This window comes from Sarcophilus harrisii, chromosome 2 (genome assembly GCF_902635505.1).
Source record: "Sarcophilus harrisii chromosome 2, mSarHar1.11, whole genome shotgun sequence".
NCBI classification, from domain to species: domain Eukaryota; kingdom Metazoa; phylum Chordata; class Mammalia; order Dasyuromorphia; family Dasyuridae; genus Sarcophilus; species Sarcophilus harrisii.
In genome coordinates this window covers 568130964-568147550 of record NC_045427.1, presented here as the reverse complement: position 1 = coordinate 568147550, position 16587 = coordinate 568130964, and the positions used below count along the sequence as shown (strand labels likewise).

Genomic DNA, 16587 nt, shown 5'->3' with positions numbered 1-16587 from the left:
ATATCACTGTGGATTTGTCTCAAATTTCATTTGACTTACTAAATGATTTTTCTGTAAATCAGTAAGAATAAACATGATTTTTAAGGAGAAAATTCTCAATTTTTAGGAGAATCAACTTTTGATTCAAATACATGAAAATCAGCCTATTGACTTCAAAACAATTTGATATTCTAACTAGAAATGACTCATTCTTTAAAACACCCTATTTATTAGGAACCCTATGTCATAATTTGGTTTGAATTGAATTCAATATTTCTATATTTGAACTAATAACATTTAATTTCTTTTAAAGTTCTATAATTTGAATTTATTAATTCAGATCGACAGAGTATTCAATTGTTCCTAATTAATGACATTTTAAAATAATTCAGTAATGTCCTGACTAAAGGGATAAGGATAATTCTGCATCACAAAGTCAGCAACAGTGACAACCATGATAACACTTTCTGAACCCTTCCTTATTTTCTTGGGAGAGTGTATCAGACTAAGGGACTCTGACAATCATGGGATACTCAATTTCCTACCATGGTTTCATTCTCTTTAAAACCCAGAGTTAAAAAGAATAAAATATCACATATGCACCCTGCAGCATCATCTGTCCATTATGATAACTTATTGGGAAAGTTGTATCTTATTTCAGAGATATATTTCTCTTCGACTCAGAGGCTGTATCTAATTTTCCTTGGTTAAGCATTTTGGAGTATTCTCTTTCTTTAATCACCTGAATTGCAAGTGGAATAAGAATTATTTTCTTTCTAAAACAGATTCTGAATTCTCAAAATGGTCAGATTTTACTATTATATGTCAGCACATTCTTTTTTGATAATACTCTGCTAGCACTCCAGCCAGGCAGTTTTTTTTTTTTTTTTTTTGGCAAAGTTCAAGGCCCTTTTATATCCTTCTGTACCATCTCCTTCTACTGACCATGCCCTTGTTATTTCTGCAATCATCCTTTGATGTTTTTCTAAAGAAATTTTTTCTAGTTTTCTAAATTGATAAATTTATTCAGTCAAATAATTATTAATCAGTTGTATAAAATGTGAGTTAGATTAAAAGATCTCTAAGGCATTTTCAATTCCTTTCTATAATTCTCTGACAATAAACACCAATCAGAGGGATTCATTTTTTTTCCTGGCTACCAATCTTTTCTGCTTTGGATTTCCTGGATGTCTGGAAAAGAGTCATTGACTGCCACCATCCAGATAATCCATTACTGGGAACTTCCCCTTCTTCTTTTTAAACATGAGCTACAGCTCTACGTAGAATCCTGAATTATAATAGCTTGAATCATAGACTGAGATGTTGCCCCTTTATTGTGTGGAAATGTAGATATAATTAACTTTATGATGATGGGCAGCCCACTTTTCTATAGGTTGACTCCTATAAAAAAGCAGGTTGGACTAATTCTAATAATAACTACTATTTATATAGTGCTTTTGAAAGCACTGTTCATGTTCTTATTCAATCCTTATAACAACTCTACAAAGTAAGTGCTATTGTTTTCCTCATTTTACAAATGAAGAAATTGAAGTTGAAATGAATTAAGTGACTTGTCCAAGGTCAACAGTTAGTAAATGTCTGAGGTGAGATTTGAACTCGAGTCTTCCTAACTCCCAGTTCAATTCAAAAAACAATTATAAAGGACTTAATGTGTACTGGGTACTATGCTAAATGCTGGGAATACAAATGAAAAAAAAAGACAATTTCAACTCTCGAGGTTACAATCTAATGGAGGAAGACAACAGAAATATTTCTCTTTTCCTTTTCATTATTCACTATTTTTTAGAAGTACTGATCCATTTGGAGATGATTTAAACTCAGTTGGAAATATTTCCCCACAGTCACTTTATGTGGTTGTAAGAGAGATCTTAACTTGAAGCTAGAGGATTCACTAATGTCAGCTGTTTTTCTGGACTCCAGCCTTGTAGGAGGCAATAGTATAAACTTTAGATCCCAGACAGCTGATTAGGATAAGCTTAACTATGAGGCAAAGTGTAACTCAAGATAATCCATAGTAATTTTGTAAATCCCAGTTCCAAGGAGGATGCTATAAGTCTTGGAACAACAGAAACTTGTGTTTGAGCCATGATCCTTTTTCCTTTTCAGCTAGGTAAAAAGTTTGCTGAGAAGTAGTGTATCCTAGTGGATAGAAAGTTGTTCTGGAACACCATAAGAGTTGGATTCAAGTCTTTCCTATGACATACACACAATGCCCCATTGTTTAACTTCTCAGTATTCTAGGCAATTAAAAGTTACAAGTTGTGATGAAGTTGTAAACTTATGTGACTTAAGCCCCATAGAGGGCTTCATATGGCATCATATATGTCCCCCTCATTTCATTTTACTTGGCACTATATTTAATGTGCGATTTCTGTGCTTTCATTGCATACTAATGCATATCTGTACATGTGACAGTTTCCCTCTGTTAGACTGTAAGCTCTCTGAATGCAAGGTCTAAGTTATTTTATTATCTAGCACGTGGTGCCTAATAGACATAATTAAATTTTTGCCTGCTGGTTTAGTTTCCTGAGCCAGCTCTTTTAGAGAGATTTAATGGGCTTAACTCCCAGATATTAAGGTCAGGCACTAACATCATTCTGTATCGATCTGAAAATAAAAGGCAAGCAGGTGGGGTTATATATAATATATATAATTATAAGCTACTATGGGATCTATATAGGGAAGCTAGATAGTGGAATGGATAGAGTGCTAGGCCTGAAGTTAAGAAGACTCATGTAGCTGAGTTTAAATCTGGCCTAGGCTAGTCAATTAACTGTTTTGTCCTTGGCTTCTGCCTCTGCTTTCTTCAGCTTCCAGCCAGCACCAAGGTGGAAGATGCAATGAATCTGTCTTGCCTCAAAGATAGGGCTTGTGGGCTTCCTCCCAGAATGCTCCTCTCCGACCCCAATCAATGTTCCCAAGTAACCCTTTCCAGCTCTAAGAGCTTCCTCTCTATATATGATCTCCCAAAGGTTACTCCTCCTTCTGGAGAGAGAGGGATTCTGGGTTATCTCCCAGAGTGCTTTCTGGCCCTAAGAACTTCAAGGGAGGTGTGAACACAAGCATTATCGTCTATCAGTTGTACTTAGTACCATGTTTCAAGTTCCGTCCCAAAACATCTCCTTCCAAGATCAAATCAATCATTGAACCATGCCAAATTAGATAATTATTGTCTCTATCAACTCTAATGGCTTAACAGTTTGTAAAGATTCCAACAATCTTCTCATTGTAACCTTCTGATTAACCAATGAATCAAAAAATCTTTCTATGTGTCTACTTTGTGTCAGGCATTGTGCTAAAGACTGAAGATACAAAAAGAAACAAAAGACAGTTCTACTCCCTAGGAGTTCACAGTCTAATGAATTAGATAATGATCTAGAGGTGAATGATGTAGGAACAAACTTTTAAGTAAGCTAATGATTACATTCTTATGATTAATTTTTCCTCTAATGCAATCAGGTTAATATAAAGGGAGAGAGGCAGGCTTGAATTTGTAAATCTTCATTAACTAATACAAGTATATCAAGGATCCAATTTGGGCAAAATACAAAAAGTCTGGTGCTTATAAATTTTATATGCTATCTTAATGGTACATAAAAATACTAGAATAAATAGAAATAAAATAGAAAATAAAAAGAAAATAAAAGAACTATTTTTTAGCATTTTTTTTTTTTTTGTATTATTGACAAGCTTTAGTGGGAAAAAGAAAAATGATACGACAGATAGAATGGTCTATTACCAACCAATCACCAAATATTTATTACATGTTTTACATAAAAGTCCTTACTCTTTAAGGAACTTTGTCAGAGAAATGGCACACATCCCATCCTACACTTTGAAAGATGTAAAGAAAGGACATAGGTTATAGAATTATAGACTGGCTTGTGGAACTTACCTAACGAATAGGGTGCTGGACCTGAAGTCAGCAAAACTTGAGTTCAAATCCAACCTTATAGTCTTCCTGGTGATATAACTCTGGAGAAGTTATTGAACCTCTATCTGCCTCAGTTTCCTAAACTGAAAAATGCATGCACTTTACAGGATTTTGGTGAGGATCAAATGAGGTAATATTGTAAAGTGCACATAGTAGCACTTAATAAACGCTTGTTTCGTTTCTCTCTAGCCAGAATCTCTTTTGGCAGATGAAGGAATTGAGACTCAGAAAGTTTGTGACTTGACAAGAGGTCACATTGGTAGTTCCATATCATCTTTAAGGTTTGCAGGACACTTTACACGTATTATTTCACAATTCTGTGAAGGAGGGGCTGTGATCTCCATTTTTACAGAAAAGGACACCTAAGCCCAGGAAGTTTCAATGCCTTGCCTTGGGTCGCACAGTTTGCCTCTCAGGGGCGGATTGGAAGCCAGGTTTTCCTAAAGCCAAGATCTGTGCTCCTTCCATGACAGTTGCAGGGAATAGAGTACTAGGACTGGAGTGAGAAAGACCTGAGAGGTCACTTAACCCTGCTTGCCTCAGTTTCCACAAGTGTAAAATGAGCCGGAGAGGGAGATGGCAAAACACTTCGGTGTCTTTGCCAAGAAAGCCCCAGACGGGATCATGAAGAAAAGACATGATTGATTCAAATAGGAAGAACACCGAAGGAAAGTCACAGAAGACCGGCTTCTGAGAGCTGTCCCATTGGCTCGGGTCTTTTCTGTCTTTCAGCGCTTCTTCAATGGGACCGCTTCCCCCAAGGTGTAGCTGCGCACGTGGTGAGGGCGGGGCTTGGGGGCAGTCGCCCTCCAATAGGGGCGCGCCAGAGCGCACACTCCCCCTCGAAGCCCGAAACACCCTCCCTTCGGCCCGGCTCCCTCGCTCTAGAACTGGAGCGGTCTCGTGACGTCATCCACGCGCGACGCCGCATCTGGAGCCCCCGCGACTGCGGCTGCGGCTGCGGCTGCGGCCGGGACCGGAGTCTGAGCGGAGGGGGGAGGGAGGCACGGAGGGAGGGACGGATCGCGCCGCTGTCACCACAGCCGGAGCCGAGACTGGGACGGGAGCCAGGGCCGGAGTTAGACCGCGAGGCGCGGCGCGGCCGGTGGGTGTCTGCGGGGGGAGGAGGCGATCTGCAGGTCCCGGCTTGGCGCACAGTGGCGGACGCGCGGTGGGTTGGGGACCGGGGGTCCTTTGTCCTTTCTCCGCCCTCCTGCCGCCTCAGCTCCCGGCGGAGCTTCGCCCAGCGAGGAGAGCTGCTGGCTTCTGCACCTTCTTTTTCTCGGCCCCGGGCTTCGGCTCCGCTGTCTTCCCTCCCTCCCGCCCCCGGAGCCTGCGTCTCTTCTGGAGGACACGTGGAAGGTTGTCTTTGACCTGTGTCATCTCGGGAGCACTGGAAGGGGGCTGGGCCTTTGGCTCGTGTCAGCCCCAAAGGTGCGGGGTGGGGGCCCACATCACCCCCGAGGCCCTCGGGAGCTGGTGCTGCGCCTCTGACCCACATCACCCCCGGGGCGCTGCGGGGCTGGGGGCTTGTACCTCTGACCCGTGTCACCCCCGGGGCCCTCGGGAGCTGGTGCTGTGTCACCCCCGGGGCTCTGCGGGGCTGGGGGCTTGTGCCTCTGACCCACATCACCCCCGAGGCCCTCGGGAGCTGGTGCTGCGCCTCTGACCCACATCACCCCCGGGGCCCTCGGGAGCTGGTGCTGCGCCTCTGACCCACATCACCCCCGGGGCGCTGCGGGGCTGGGGGCTTGTACCTCTGACCTACATCACCCCCAGGGCACTGCGGGGCTGGGGGCTTGTACCTCTGACCCGTGTCACCCCCGGGGCCCTCGGGAGCTGGTGCTGTGTCACCCCCGGGGCTCTGCGGGGCTGGGGGCTTGTGCCTCTGACCCACATCACCCCCGGGGCCCTGGGAGCTGGTGCTGCGCCTCTGACCCACATCACCCCTGGGGCCCTCGGGAGCTGGTGTGTGCGCTTCTGACCACATCACCCCAGGGTGCTGCGGGCTGGGGGCTTGTACCTCTGACTCACATCACCCTAGGGCACTGCGGGGCTGGGGGCTTGTACCTCTGACCCGTGTCACCCCTGGGCCCTAGGGAGCTGGTGCTGTGTCACCCCTGGGCTCTGGGGGCTGGGGCTTGTGCCTCTGACCCACATCACCCCCGGGGACCTGCGCCTCTGACCTGTGTCACCCCCGGGGCCCTCGGGAGCTGGTGCTGCGCCTCTGACCCGCATCACCCCTGGGCGCTGGTGGGCTGGGGGCTTGTACTCTGACCCACATCACCCCCAGGGCCCTCGGGAGCTGGTGCTGCGCCTCTGACCCATATCACCCCCGGGGCGCTGCGGGGCTGGGTGCTTGTGCCTCTGACCTGCATCACCCCCGGGGCCCTCGGGAGCTGGTGCTGCGCCTCTGACCCGCATCACCCCTGGGGCGCTGCGGGGCTGGGGGCTTGTACCTCTGACCCACATCACCCCCAGGGCCCTCGGGAGCTGGTGCTGCGCCTCTGACCCATATCACCCCCGGGGCGCTGCGGGGCTGGGTGCTTGTGCCTCTGACCCACATCACCCCCGGGGCATTCGGGAGGCGGTGGTGCTTTTGACTCCTGTCAGACCCAAGAATGCCGGTGGGGGTGTGTGAGTCGCAGTACCTTTAACTCGTGTCACCTCCGGAAGCATGGTGGGGGTGGGGGTGGGGGTTGTGCCTTTGACCCGTGTCACCCCCGGGGCTTCAGGAGGCGGGTGTTGTCCCTTTGGCTCGTGCCTCTCTCGGGCGGAGTCGGGGTGGTGGTGGAGGGGTAGGTCGCAGGGGGCCCTGTGTCTTTGGTCCAGGAGACAGGTGTCTGTGCAGAACCTCTGATTCACTCTCCCGCTTCCCCAGGAAATCCCAAGTTCCGTGACTCCTGCCGCTGGGTTTTGTTTTCTTTGGGATGGCGACCTAATTTTCGCCCCCCCCCTCCTGCCCCTGGACCAAGAGATGTAGCTAAATTCCCATTAGCTCTTATTTGGGTGAAGCCTCCTATTTTCCCTTTGGAATGAAAGGGTTCTGAGTTTATTTTTTATTTTATTGTTTAACTTCCCTGCAGGACTTTCAGTAAAACTTCAAGCTCTTCATTGTGATGCAGTATTTTCAGAACTTTTTTTTTTTAATGTGGTGGAGGTTGATAGTGGAAACAAAAGGGATTCTCCATGCCCTTTCCCCTAGAAGTTAGTGTTGAAATAAGTTTTAAAGGTTTGTGAGAACAGAAGAAACAGATGCTTAATACCTTACCAACTCCTCATATTTAGAGAGCAGTATTGCAGGGTTTTCCCCTCCCACTAGTAAATACTTTGAGCCGGGCAGCAACAACTAGATGGAAGTCCAACTGGGATCTTTTCTACATGAACTTGTTTGAAGTTGGGGGCAGGGAGACATTGCATTGCTCTTGGCAGAAAAATCTTACATCCAGGCTTTCTTCTTGGCCCTATTCTCCATCATTCTTGCAGTTTAGTTCTGTAAACAAATTTTTCCTAGTATCCTGTTTTTACTATTATATGAGTATATTAAAACCAAAACCGATAAAAAAATGCTGAACTTTTATATACTGAGGAACTTTAAAACATATATATATATTTTCACTCTTAGAACCTTTCCTATTAGGTTTTGTTATAGTTACTGTAAGTACTTAAGAACTTAAGTATTATTGGATTAAGGATGATGACTGCCAGACTATTTTAGATAAATGCCTCTGTGTAAGCTTTGTAACTAAATGACATTGATTATTGTGGGCATTTTGATGTGGTATCCAAAAAATATTAAATTGATTTATATTAAATGTTAAATATTAAAATGACCAATTTAAAAGTATCAGCAGGAAGCAAATCAGAAAGTTTTTATGTCTTAGGTGTATGTGGCTGTATTTGTAATCTGTCATGTAAGAAACTATAAAAATACAGCCTTCTGAATATTGGAAAAGAAGAAAATGAGTGAAGTTTTATTCTATTTACTTCTGCGCTCTGCATCTTAAACAGATGACTAGGATGTTGTAAAAATCATACCATATCAAGATTGATAGAAGGAACTGAAAATATTTCTCTTTCAGAATACAAGAGTTAAGAAACAAGTTAACAATTCAAATATTCGAAGAATTGTCATATAAAAGAAATTAGACTCCTGTTTGGCCCCAAAAGATAAAATTAGATACACTAATTTTAGAAAGATAAATTTTCTGCAAATTAAGAAAACAATTTTCTAGCATTTATAAAGGTCCAGTTGTGAACTTCTCTTTGTAAATCTTTCATTGAAGTCTGTGTTGAAGATGTTATAGAGGTCCTTTATAGGTTTGACTAGAGGGCCTTGAAGGTTCCTTCTTTCTCTGACTTTGTGAAATCTTTAACTTTGAAGTTAGATTTGAGATATTTAAAAAATACTGTATTTTTAGTTAGGAAAATTAAACTAATATTTGTTATCATCGTTATTTCCAAATTATCTGTCTCTCCCCAGATAGCCGTCTCAACAAAGAATAAGGAAGAGCAAAAAAGTTCTGCAAAGAAGGGAGGTAGGTACATTTTCTTATTTCTTCTTCAGGGCCAGAGTTGGTCATTATAATCGCAGCCTTCAGTTTCATAGGAGTAATGGTCTTTCCATTTACATTGTTATATCTGGGTTGGGTAGATTTTGAAAGGTGTATTATAGCACAATGACTATTATAGTTAATGTAACAACTAAGTCAGAGTTTATTGACTTTATTGAGTTTATTGACTGGTTAAGTGATTTGCCCAGGGTCACACAGCTAGGAAAAAATGCAAAACCAATTTGGAAGAGTAACTTTCAAGCTCTTGAGTTCACTTATCTGGTTCTTTAGATTTGTTTTTTTCTTCCTGCAATAACTTATGAAAATAACCTTTGAAGAATTGAAGGGGATTGCAATTGCCTTACTGAAATTGTCTCCTTAAAGTAATGATGTAATATTTGCTTTATGATTTTAAGTATCCACAATTTACTAACTTTTTCTTTAAGGAAAATATTGATTTATATAAATAGTAAAATGAAATACTTTGTCTTTTTGTGGAATGAATAATTTATATTGTCAAGTGAATATAGGAAAATTTAGAGTACCCCAAATTGCAATTTTTTTCATTATTTTTATGTGTGCCAATTATACATAGAGCATTATTTTTGATTATAGTAGATTATTGAATTCTTCTGACTCAGTAATATACTGGAGATCATATATATATATATACACTATACACAAATACCTAAACTTAACACACATGTGTGTATGTAAAATCAAAGATTTAGAGCTGGAACCAGTTTTGACCACTAAATCAACTACCCCTTTCTCCTGTTTTACAGATGTGGCCCAGAGAGTTTATAACTTGTCCACCTCACAGGTAGTCAAAGGCAGATATAGAACCAAGGCCCACTATTTCCAAATCCAGAACTCTTTTTGTTATATCAGCTCATCTACCTTAAAGTTCTCAGTTTCTCTTCTTCCCCTATTATGTTAGAAACCCTGCAATAGTTCATATTCTGACAAGGAACAAATGACTTGTAAGTCATTGTTTTACTTAGATATTGAAAATATCTCACTCATACATAATTTTATTTTATAGCACATGATTTGGGATTTTAAGTTGGTGTCATGGATGAGTCCGCAGTGTCCCTTGGTACGATAGATGTTTCTTACCTGTCAAATTCATCAGAATACAGTGTCAATAGATGTAAACACTCAGGTGAAGAATGGGTAAGTTTGAAGTTGAAATGAAAATGGATTATGGGCAAACAGTAGAATTATTATATTGATTGAGTCACTGTATAGTGGACCTATAGTTTAATAAATTAAAAATTTGTGCTTATGCCCAAGTAAATGAATGTATAGTTTGCTTCCTCTTTTTTACATTTGATTACTAAATCTTAGAATTCAAAAGAGTATGTTTTATTTTCCCTGCTAGTCAGACCCTTTTCTCTTATTTATTAGGGCGATTGTGGTTTCAGACCTACTGTATTCCGATCAGCAACTTTAAAGTGGAAAGAAACTTTAATGAGCAGAAAGAGGCCATTTGTGGGGCGATGTTGCTATGTGTGTACTCCCCAGAGCTGGGTAAGCCATTGGATGATAAAAAATTGAGAAAAATATTTTATGTTGCGTTTGGAGTAAATTTGATACTTTGGGTTTTAGTGTTTTTGATTTATTTTTTTCTTTACAAAATACTTTTTAAGCCAGATAATGTTAAATAGCATTTTCTCTGTCCTCATCTTTTATAGTGCTGTTATGCCCCCAAGGAATAGTAGATATAAATTTTCAGTGTCTTTGGAAGAAAGAGCTCAGGGGGTTAAGGAGAAAACAATTTGACATTGAACAGTAAGTATTGAACATTGTAGCAAGAAAAGTTATAGGGGTAGAACAAGACAGAGATGACTGCAGAGGGCAAACAATGTTTCCAGTAGTTGCTTTGCTGTACTTCCTGTAAGGCCTCCACTGCCAGGGAATGTCTTTTGCTGTAGAATGGGGAATGTAGGATGTAGGAGCAGAAATATTCCATTTTAGACAGATCTTTTTAAAATTTTATTTTTTATTATAGCTTTTTATATACAAAACATATGAATGGGTAATTTTTCAACATTGACCCTTGCAAAAATTTCTGTTCCAACTTTTCCCCTCATTCCCCCCAACTCTCTCCCTTATATAGGTAGTCCCATACATGTTAAATATGTTAAAGTATATGTTAAATATAATATATGTATACATATTTATACAGTTTTTAGACAGATATTTTTATGTCAGGATGAAGCCTAAAAAAAAAAAGTAACAAAATATATTTAGGTTCTTTGTAAGAGACAAAGAGATATGTGTAATTTATGGGTTCCTAGAATAGTATTTTAGAAGGATAAGTTGAAAGAAAATGCAGGAATGTGTCAGAATAAGGCGTCCTGAAACTAATGCAACAGTGTTCCAAATCTGTAGAAAAAGCCTATTAAAGAAATTCTAGTTAAGTTCAAATGTTAAGCTTCTTTGTCTTTGAATACTTATTGAGAAGGAAAATGCTACCATTCATGCCTTACTGCTTGTAACATATTTATGTGACTAGATTACTATGCTGAGTGTGAGTTTTCTACTTAATGTCCATTTGCAACAGAAGAATTTAAAGATGTGATAAAGGGAGGGATTTATAGCCATGGAAGAAAGTTGTGTGTTCAGCTTCTCCTGAAAAAGCTTAGTGATCTTAAAGAAGGTCACACACACTCCTGTGTAGCACACAAATCACCCAGGATTCAGGGAAAATGACGGGTTTTTTTTGCAGATGGGGTCAATTCTTTGCCTATTGGAGCAGGTTGGGAGCCAAAATTTTATTTGGAGGTACCCTGATAAGCTTTGTTAGGCATTTGCATTCTTTTATGTGCAAACATTGGTAAGTGAATATGAAATTAGAAGAAACTACACTCAAAAATAATAGGAGATGACACATACATGTATACACCCACATATACATATACACACTCAAAAGAGATGTCCAATGAGAGCATTATGTGATCTTTGCTGATAAAGAGATCCATTTCAGCTGTGAGATCAAAGAAGAGCTCACACCTGAAAAAGGGATTTCAACAGGTAGAGATGTGTGGAAAGTTCTTTGCAGTCACTGGGATTGGGAAACTTAAAGGACTCAGTTTGACTGGAATGTGAATATGAATATATAGGAATAATATAAAAGACTTTTAAAAAGCTTCTCCAGTGATACAGGTTTAAGCTTTTCCTTACTAGAAAGAAAAGTCACAGGATTATTTTAAAATCTATCTATAAAGAGAATTTTTGTCATACTTTTTCTCATTTAAATTGGTAATCTAAATATGGGACTTACAAATGTTAACCCCTGATATCCAGTCTTTTCTTAAAGTGTACAATTCCCTTTCCCTTTAAAAAAGGGCAACATTCAAAGCAATTTAAATTAATGAAGAAGAGACAGGTAAGAGCCAGGTTTTTGAGACAGTTCACTTACCAGGAAGATTTAGGCAAATCTCTTAACTTCATTTAGTCTCAATTTCCATCATTGCAAAATAAGAATAATTCCAAAGTATTATGTCCTTTAAAAAGAAACAGGTATTATGTATTTGTTAATAGAAACTGTGTTCTTTTGACCCTCATGATCTTGAATTTTATTTTATTATTTTATTGCCATGGTGAAATGGTTGTTATGTAGACTTTCTAACCTTTTTTTGGGGTGGTTGTCTCAATTATTTTTTCCACAGGACAAGTTTTTCAATCCAAGTATCCCTTCTTTGGGATTGAGGAATGTTATCTATATCAATGAAACTCATACAAGGTAAAGTATCATTTAAAGAAAATACACAAATTGTATTTATTTCAGATTTATTTGTGCTATCAGAATAATTATTTGCTAAGCCTTAATTATTATTTCCTGTCATTAAATACGAATGAGGGGGCTTCTGGTAAGAGAGAGACTTTTTGTGGAGAATAAACTGGTCACCTAAGGGAACATTATTATTGGTGCTTTAATTTTTATTAAGTGTACCAGGTGTGATAGAAATTTAAATAATTTTAAATTAATTAATTTAAAATTTTAAATTAATTTAAAGTTTTAAATTAAATAATTTAAAAGTTTTATGCTCATCTATTAGTTTTTTTTTATCAAAACTGTTAGTTTTGGTAAAGGGGAAACAATATATTGTTTTGCTGTTCTGTTTTAGGATGAATATTTTTGCTTAAGGCTATTTAAATTTGTTTAATTTTTAGTGGAATACAAAATATGATTATCTGTCACTTGAGTAAGGTGATTTTTTAGAATGATTACTTCCAAATTCGAGGCAAATAGGAAAAAGTTGGTGGATTTAAGGAAATGATTCAGAATGTTGGAGTGAGAAGAAAGGAATGTTGTTATACAAAAATTATGGGAGAGTAAGAAGATAGGGCTTGGGAGAAAGACAGCAGCAGCTTCTCTTATTATTTTTTTTTAATCAACTGTAACTTGGGATGAGAGTAAACATTCATGTTTAAACATAAATGGAAAACAGTTGAAATTCTTTGAAAGCAAGAGAAGAAGCAAACATTTTTAAAGTGTCTCCTATGTGTTAGGTACTTATAAATATTACTTCATTGATCATCACAATAACTTTGTAAGGTAGATATTATTGTCATCTCCATATTAAAAGTTGAAAAAAACTGAGTCAAACTGAGTCAAATTGCAATTGAATTTTAACTCGAGTCTTCCTGACTTCAAACCTAGAATTCTATTTACTGCACCATCTAGCTACCTCTGAAAAGCTGGTATTCGGTCATATTGTTGAATCACTTTCTTTTTTTTTTTTCTTTTTTTTCATTCTTTTATTTTTAACTTTTCTTTCATATTTTCCAAACATTTTTGTAAAATATGTGCCCATGCTATGTTTTTCTTTGATGCTTTGTTTTGGGGTCATTCTCTCTTTTTTTAATTAAAGCTTATTATTTTTCAAAACATATGCATGGATAATTCTTTGACATTAATCCTTGCAAAACCTTGTGTTCCAATTTTTCCCCTTCTTTCCCCATCTCTTCTCCATAGATAGTAAGTAGTCCAACATATGTTAAACATGGTAGAAATATATGTTAAATCCAATTTATGCATACAAATTTATGCAATTATCTTGCTTCACAAGAAAAATCAAGTCAGGCTGGAAAGAAAACAAAATGCAATCAAAAAACAACAAAAAGAGTGAAAATGCTATGTTGTGAACCACACTCAGTTCCCACAGTCCTCTCTCTGGGTGTAGATGGTTCTCTTCACCACAAGATCATTGGTCTGAATCATGTTGAGCCATTTTCTATAGTGACTTTTCTTACTAAGAAAAAATGGATGCTTGCTTAGCTGTTTTATGAAAATTTAATTTTCATCTTAAAGGTATAAAGTTAAATCAGTATTTTGTTGGGAAATTTTATATTCCTTCACAGGCCTCTCCCCCTTCCTTAAGAAATATATCTTTGTGTGTATGTATATGTATATATAGAATAATTATACCCATTGTCTAAAAAATGAATGTTTAGCTGCTAGTGGGCATCAGCTGCCTAAATATATTGCTTAATGCTTAGCTAGATAACAAATTTTTCTGTGCATTGTCTAGACAAAACCTAAAATAAAACATAACCACTTTATTTTTCCTTTGAGAGCACACAATAACCTGGCAGATTGTCCTTTCACCCCTTTGGAATTTAATTGCCTAGGAATTTCATAGCATGACTGTACTTTGTGCCTTATAATGATATTCCACAAATGATAGAGAAATGTATTTTGAAAGAAGAATATTTTGATTTTTGTAAGGCTTCCTTCTCAGAGGTTTGGGATACTGTCAAAAAGTTTTGAAAGGAAGGAAGGAATAATAGAGAAAGTGGTACTTGGACAATAGGTTTTATTTTCATAGAATTGAGGGTTTTTGTGTGTTCTAGTACATCTTTCTGTATTTATTAATAGTAATTTTATTGTCAATGTTAATTTTTATGAAGATTAACAGAATGTGTTTTGACAATTGGGAAACATAGAGACAAGATTCTAGACTACACTGCTCATGATATGCCTTTGAATAATCAAGAACTCAGAGTCGTTTCAAAGCAGATGCTTGTTTTTTTTTTCCTTCTAAATAATTATCTTAATAACAAAAATTAATTTTATTGGAAAACTTTTTTCTAGTGAATTATATTACATATTAGTGGACTAAATAAGTTTCTTGAAAATGAAAGATTTTAAATTATATGGCATTTTTGCCATATATATGTTGTTTAGTAAAGGAAAAGGGAAACATACATAAAATCAGTTTTTTAATCTGGGGGCCACCAGCTTCATTTTAATAGCTTCATTTTAATGTAATTGATTTCCTTTATTGTTCTATGTATTTTATTTTATGTATTAAAAACATGAATTTGCAAAGGTGTCTGTGGGCTTTATTGAACTGCCAAAAGGGTCCATGATGAAGAAAGGTCAAGAATCCCTGTTATAAAGGAACACTCATTTTAAATTTTTAATTGTGAGCCCTTGAGAAAATTTGCCTAACTATTCATAGCATATTTTTTTTTGCCTTTGGGTAATTATTATAGATATTAGCTATAATATAAATATAATATATAATATATATAACATATTAGCTATTATAATAATATAATATATTAGCTATAATATAAATATAATATATAATATAAATATAAAATAAAAATATATAAATATAATAAATATAATATATAATATAAATATTATAGATATTAGCTTGCTATTATAACTATTACAGATCAAGATGCTATTACATTATATTATTATAACTATTACAGATCAAGATGGTAAATTTAAATGAATATAAGAATTAAACTTACTTTTAAAGGGGGGAAGATGGAGGGGGATTGGGGAGATGAAAAGCCAAAATGATTAAAACAGTGTTTTAGGTTTTAACAGAATGCTTGACTTTTATGTTGTAGACATAGAGGATGGCTTGCAAGACGCCTTTCATATGTACTTTTTGTTCAAGAGCGGGATGTTCATAAGGGCATGTTTGCCACCAATGTGACTGAAAATGTACTGAACAGTAACAGGTATGAAAAATTTCTATAACATTTTAACTCCTATACAGCAGCACTTCCTAATATTTTCTTTTTAACTTTATAAAAGTTTTGTTAGACATCCTTAGAAAATACTGATGGAAGGTAAAGTAGATTCTCTGGGAATCAGTAAGCATACAGAGCAGAATGCTAGACTTCATAAATGCCACAGAAACAAGTTGGCTTGGGAAATGTATATTTTCAGACTTCCTGGAAAGTGTTGTCATCACAATAATGTGGGATAATGCGTTTTTTTAGTTCATAATTCATTCTTTAAGATTTGAAGTATGTGAGTGAATGATCAGAGTTAGAAAATATTGTATACTTTTTGTGTTTCAATATATAGAGTAATAGATTATTTTTTTCCCTTTTTCCCCCCTAGTGTAGTTAGTTCCTTTTGGATTTTGTTATTTTGTAGGCATTAACCAGTCATATCTAATAAGTTTGGTTATCCCATTAAAATCATTATGAAGATTTAAAACTACTGACTTAAACCATTTTCCATTGTTTCCTACATTAAATGTAACAGTTATAAAAAAATGAAAATTTAGAAGCAATTTAAGGGGTTTGGTCATTGGGTCCTTTTGAGTAAAATAGAATGAATTTGTAAATCTGTGGACTATATATTTCTATCAGTACTGTCCTTTTTTTGGAGAGTAGGGAGAGCCAGCTAACATCCTTTGGTATAGGGACTTCTAAGGAAGCTCCTTTACAAATGTCGATCATCTACTATTCTGTAACTGAATGGTCTTAGAAGATTTCCTTGTATGCTGAGAGATCAAGTAATTTGGCCAGGATCTCACAATCCATATCTGTCAGAGATGTGGCTTAACTTTGGTCTTTCGGTTTTCTATCCTTTCTACTATGCTGCCCCTTCCCTCTACTTAAAAACAATATGGACTTCATTTTATGGTAATTAAAAAAATATTTGAATACTTAAAAAGATGAATTATTGTGGGAAATGCCTCCTGATAGTGTAGAAGGCAGTCATTCAGTCTTTCCCATTCTAACTCCTGTCTAACTCCCTTAAGTTCATTACAGAGTGTCCACTCAATTGGTCAGGGACCTTCCTTTTAACATTGCAGATATCTGTGATTG

The 16587-nt window shown here is 37.7% G+C and overlaps 1 protein-coding gene across 4 annotated transcripts in view; it reads left to right on the top strand.

Moving 5' to 3' along the window:
- The window catches only part of GPAM (glycerol-3-phosphate acyltransferase, mitochondrial), a 73935-nt gene that overhangs the window by 27096 nt on the left and 30252 nt on the right, over window positions 1-16587 (top strand). The window contains exons 1-6 of one of the 4 annotated variants that reach the window (XM_031955844.1): window positions 4829-5039; window positions 8418-8472; window positions 9533-9663; window positions 9898-10020; window positions 12165-12238; window positions 15370-15483. In XM_031955844.1, the coding sequence (XP_031811704.1) occupies window positions 9562-9663; window positions 9898-10020; window positions 12165-12238; window positions 15370-15483 (413 nt within the window). In that variant the 5' untranslated portion in view covers window positions 4829-5039; window positions 8418-8472; window positions 9533-9561. The other 3 variants (XM_031955845.1, XM_031955846.1, XM_003755368.4) reach the window with 3 other exon arrangements.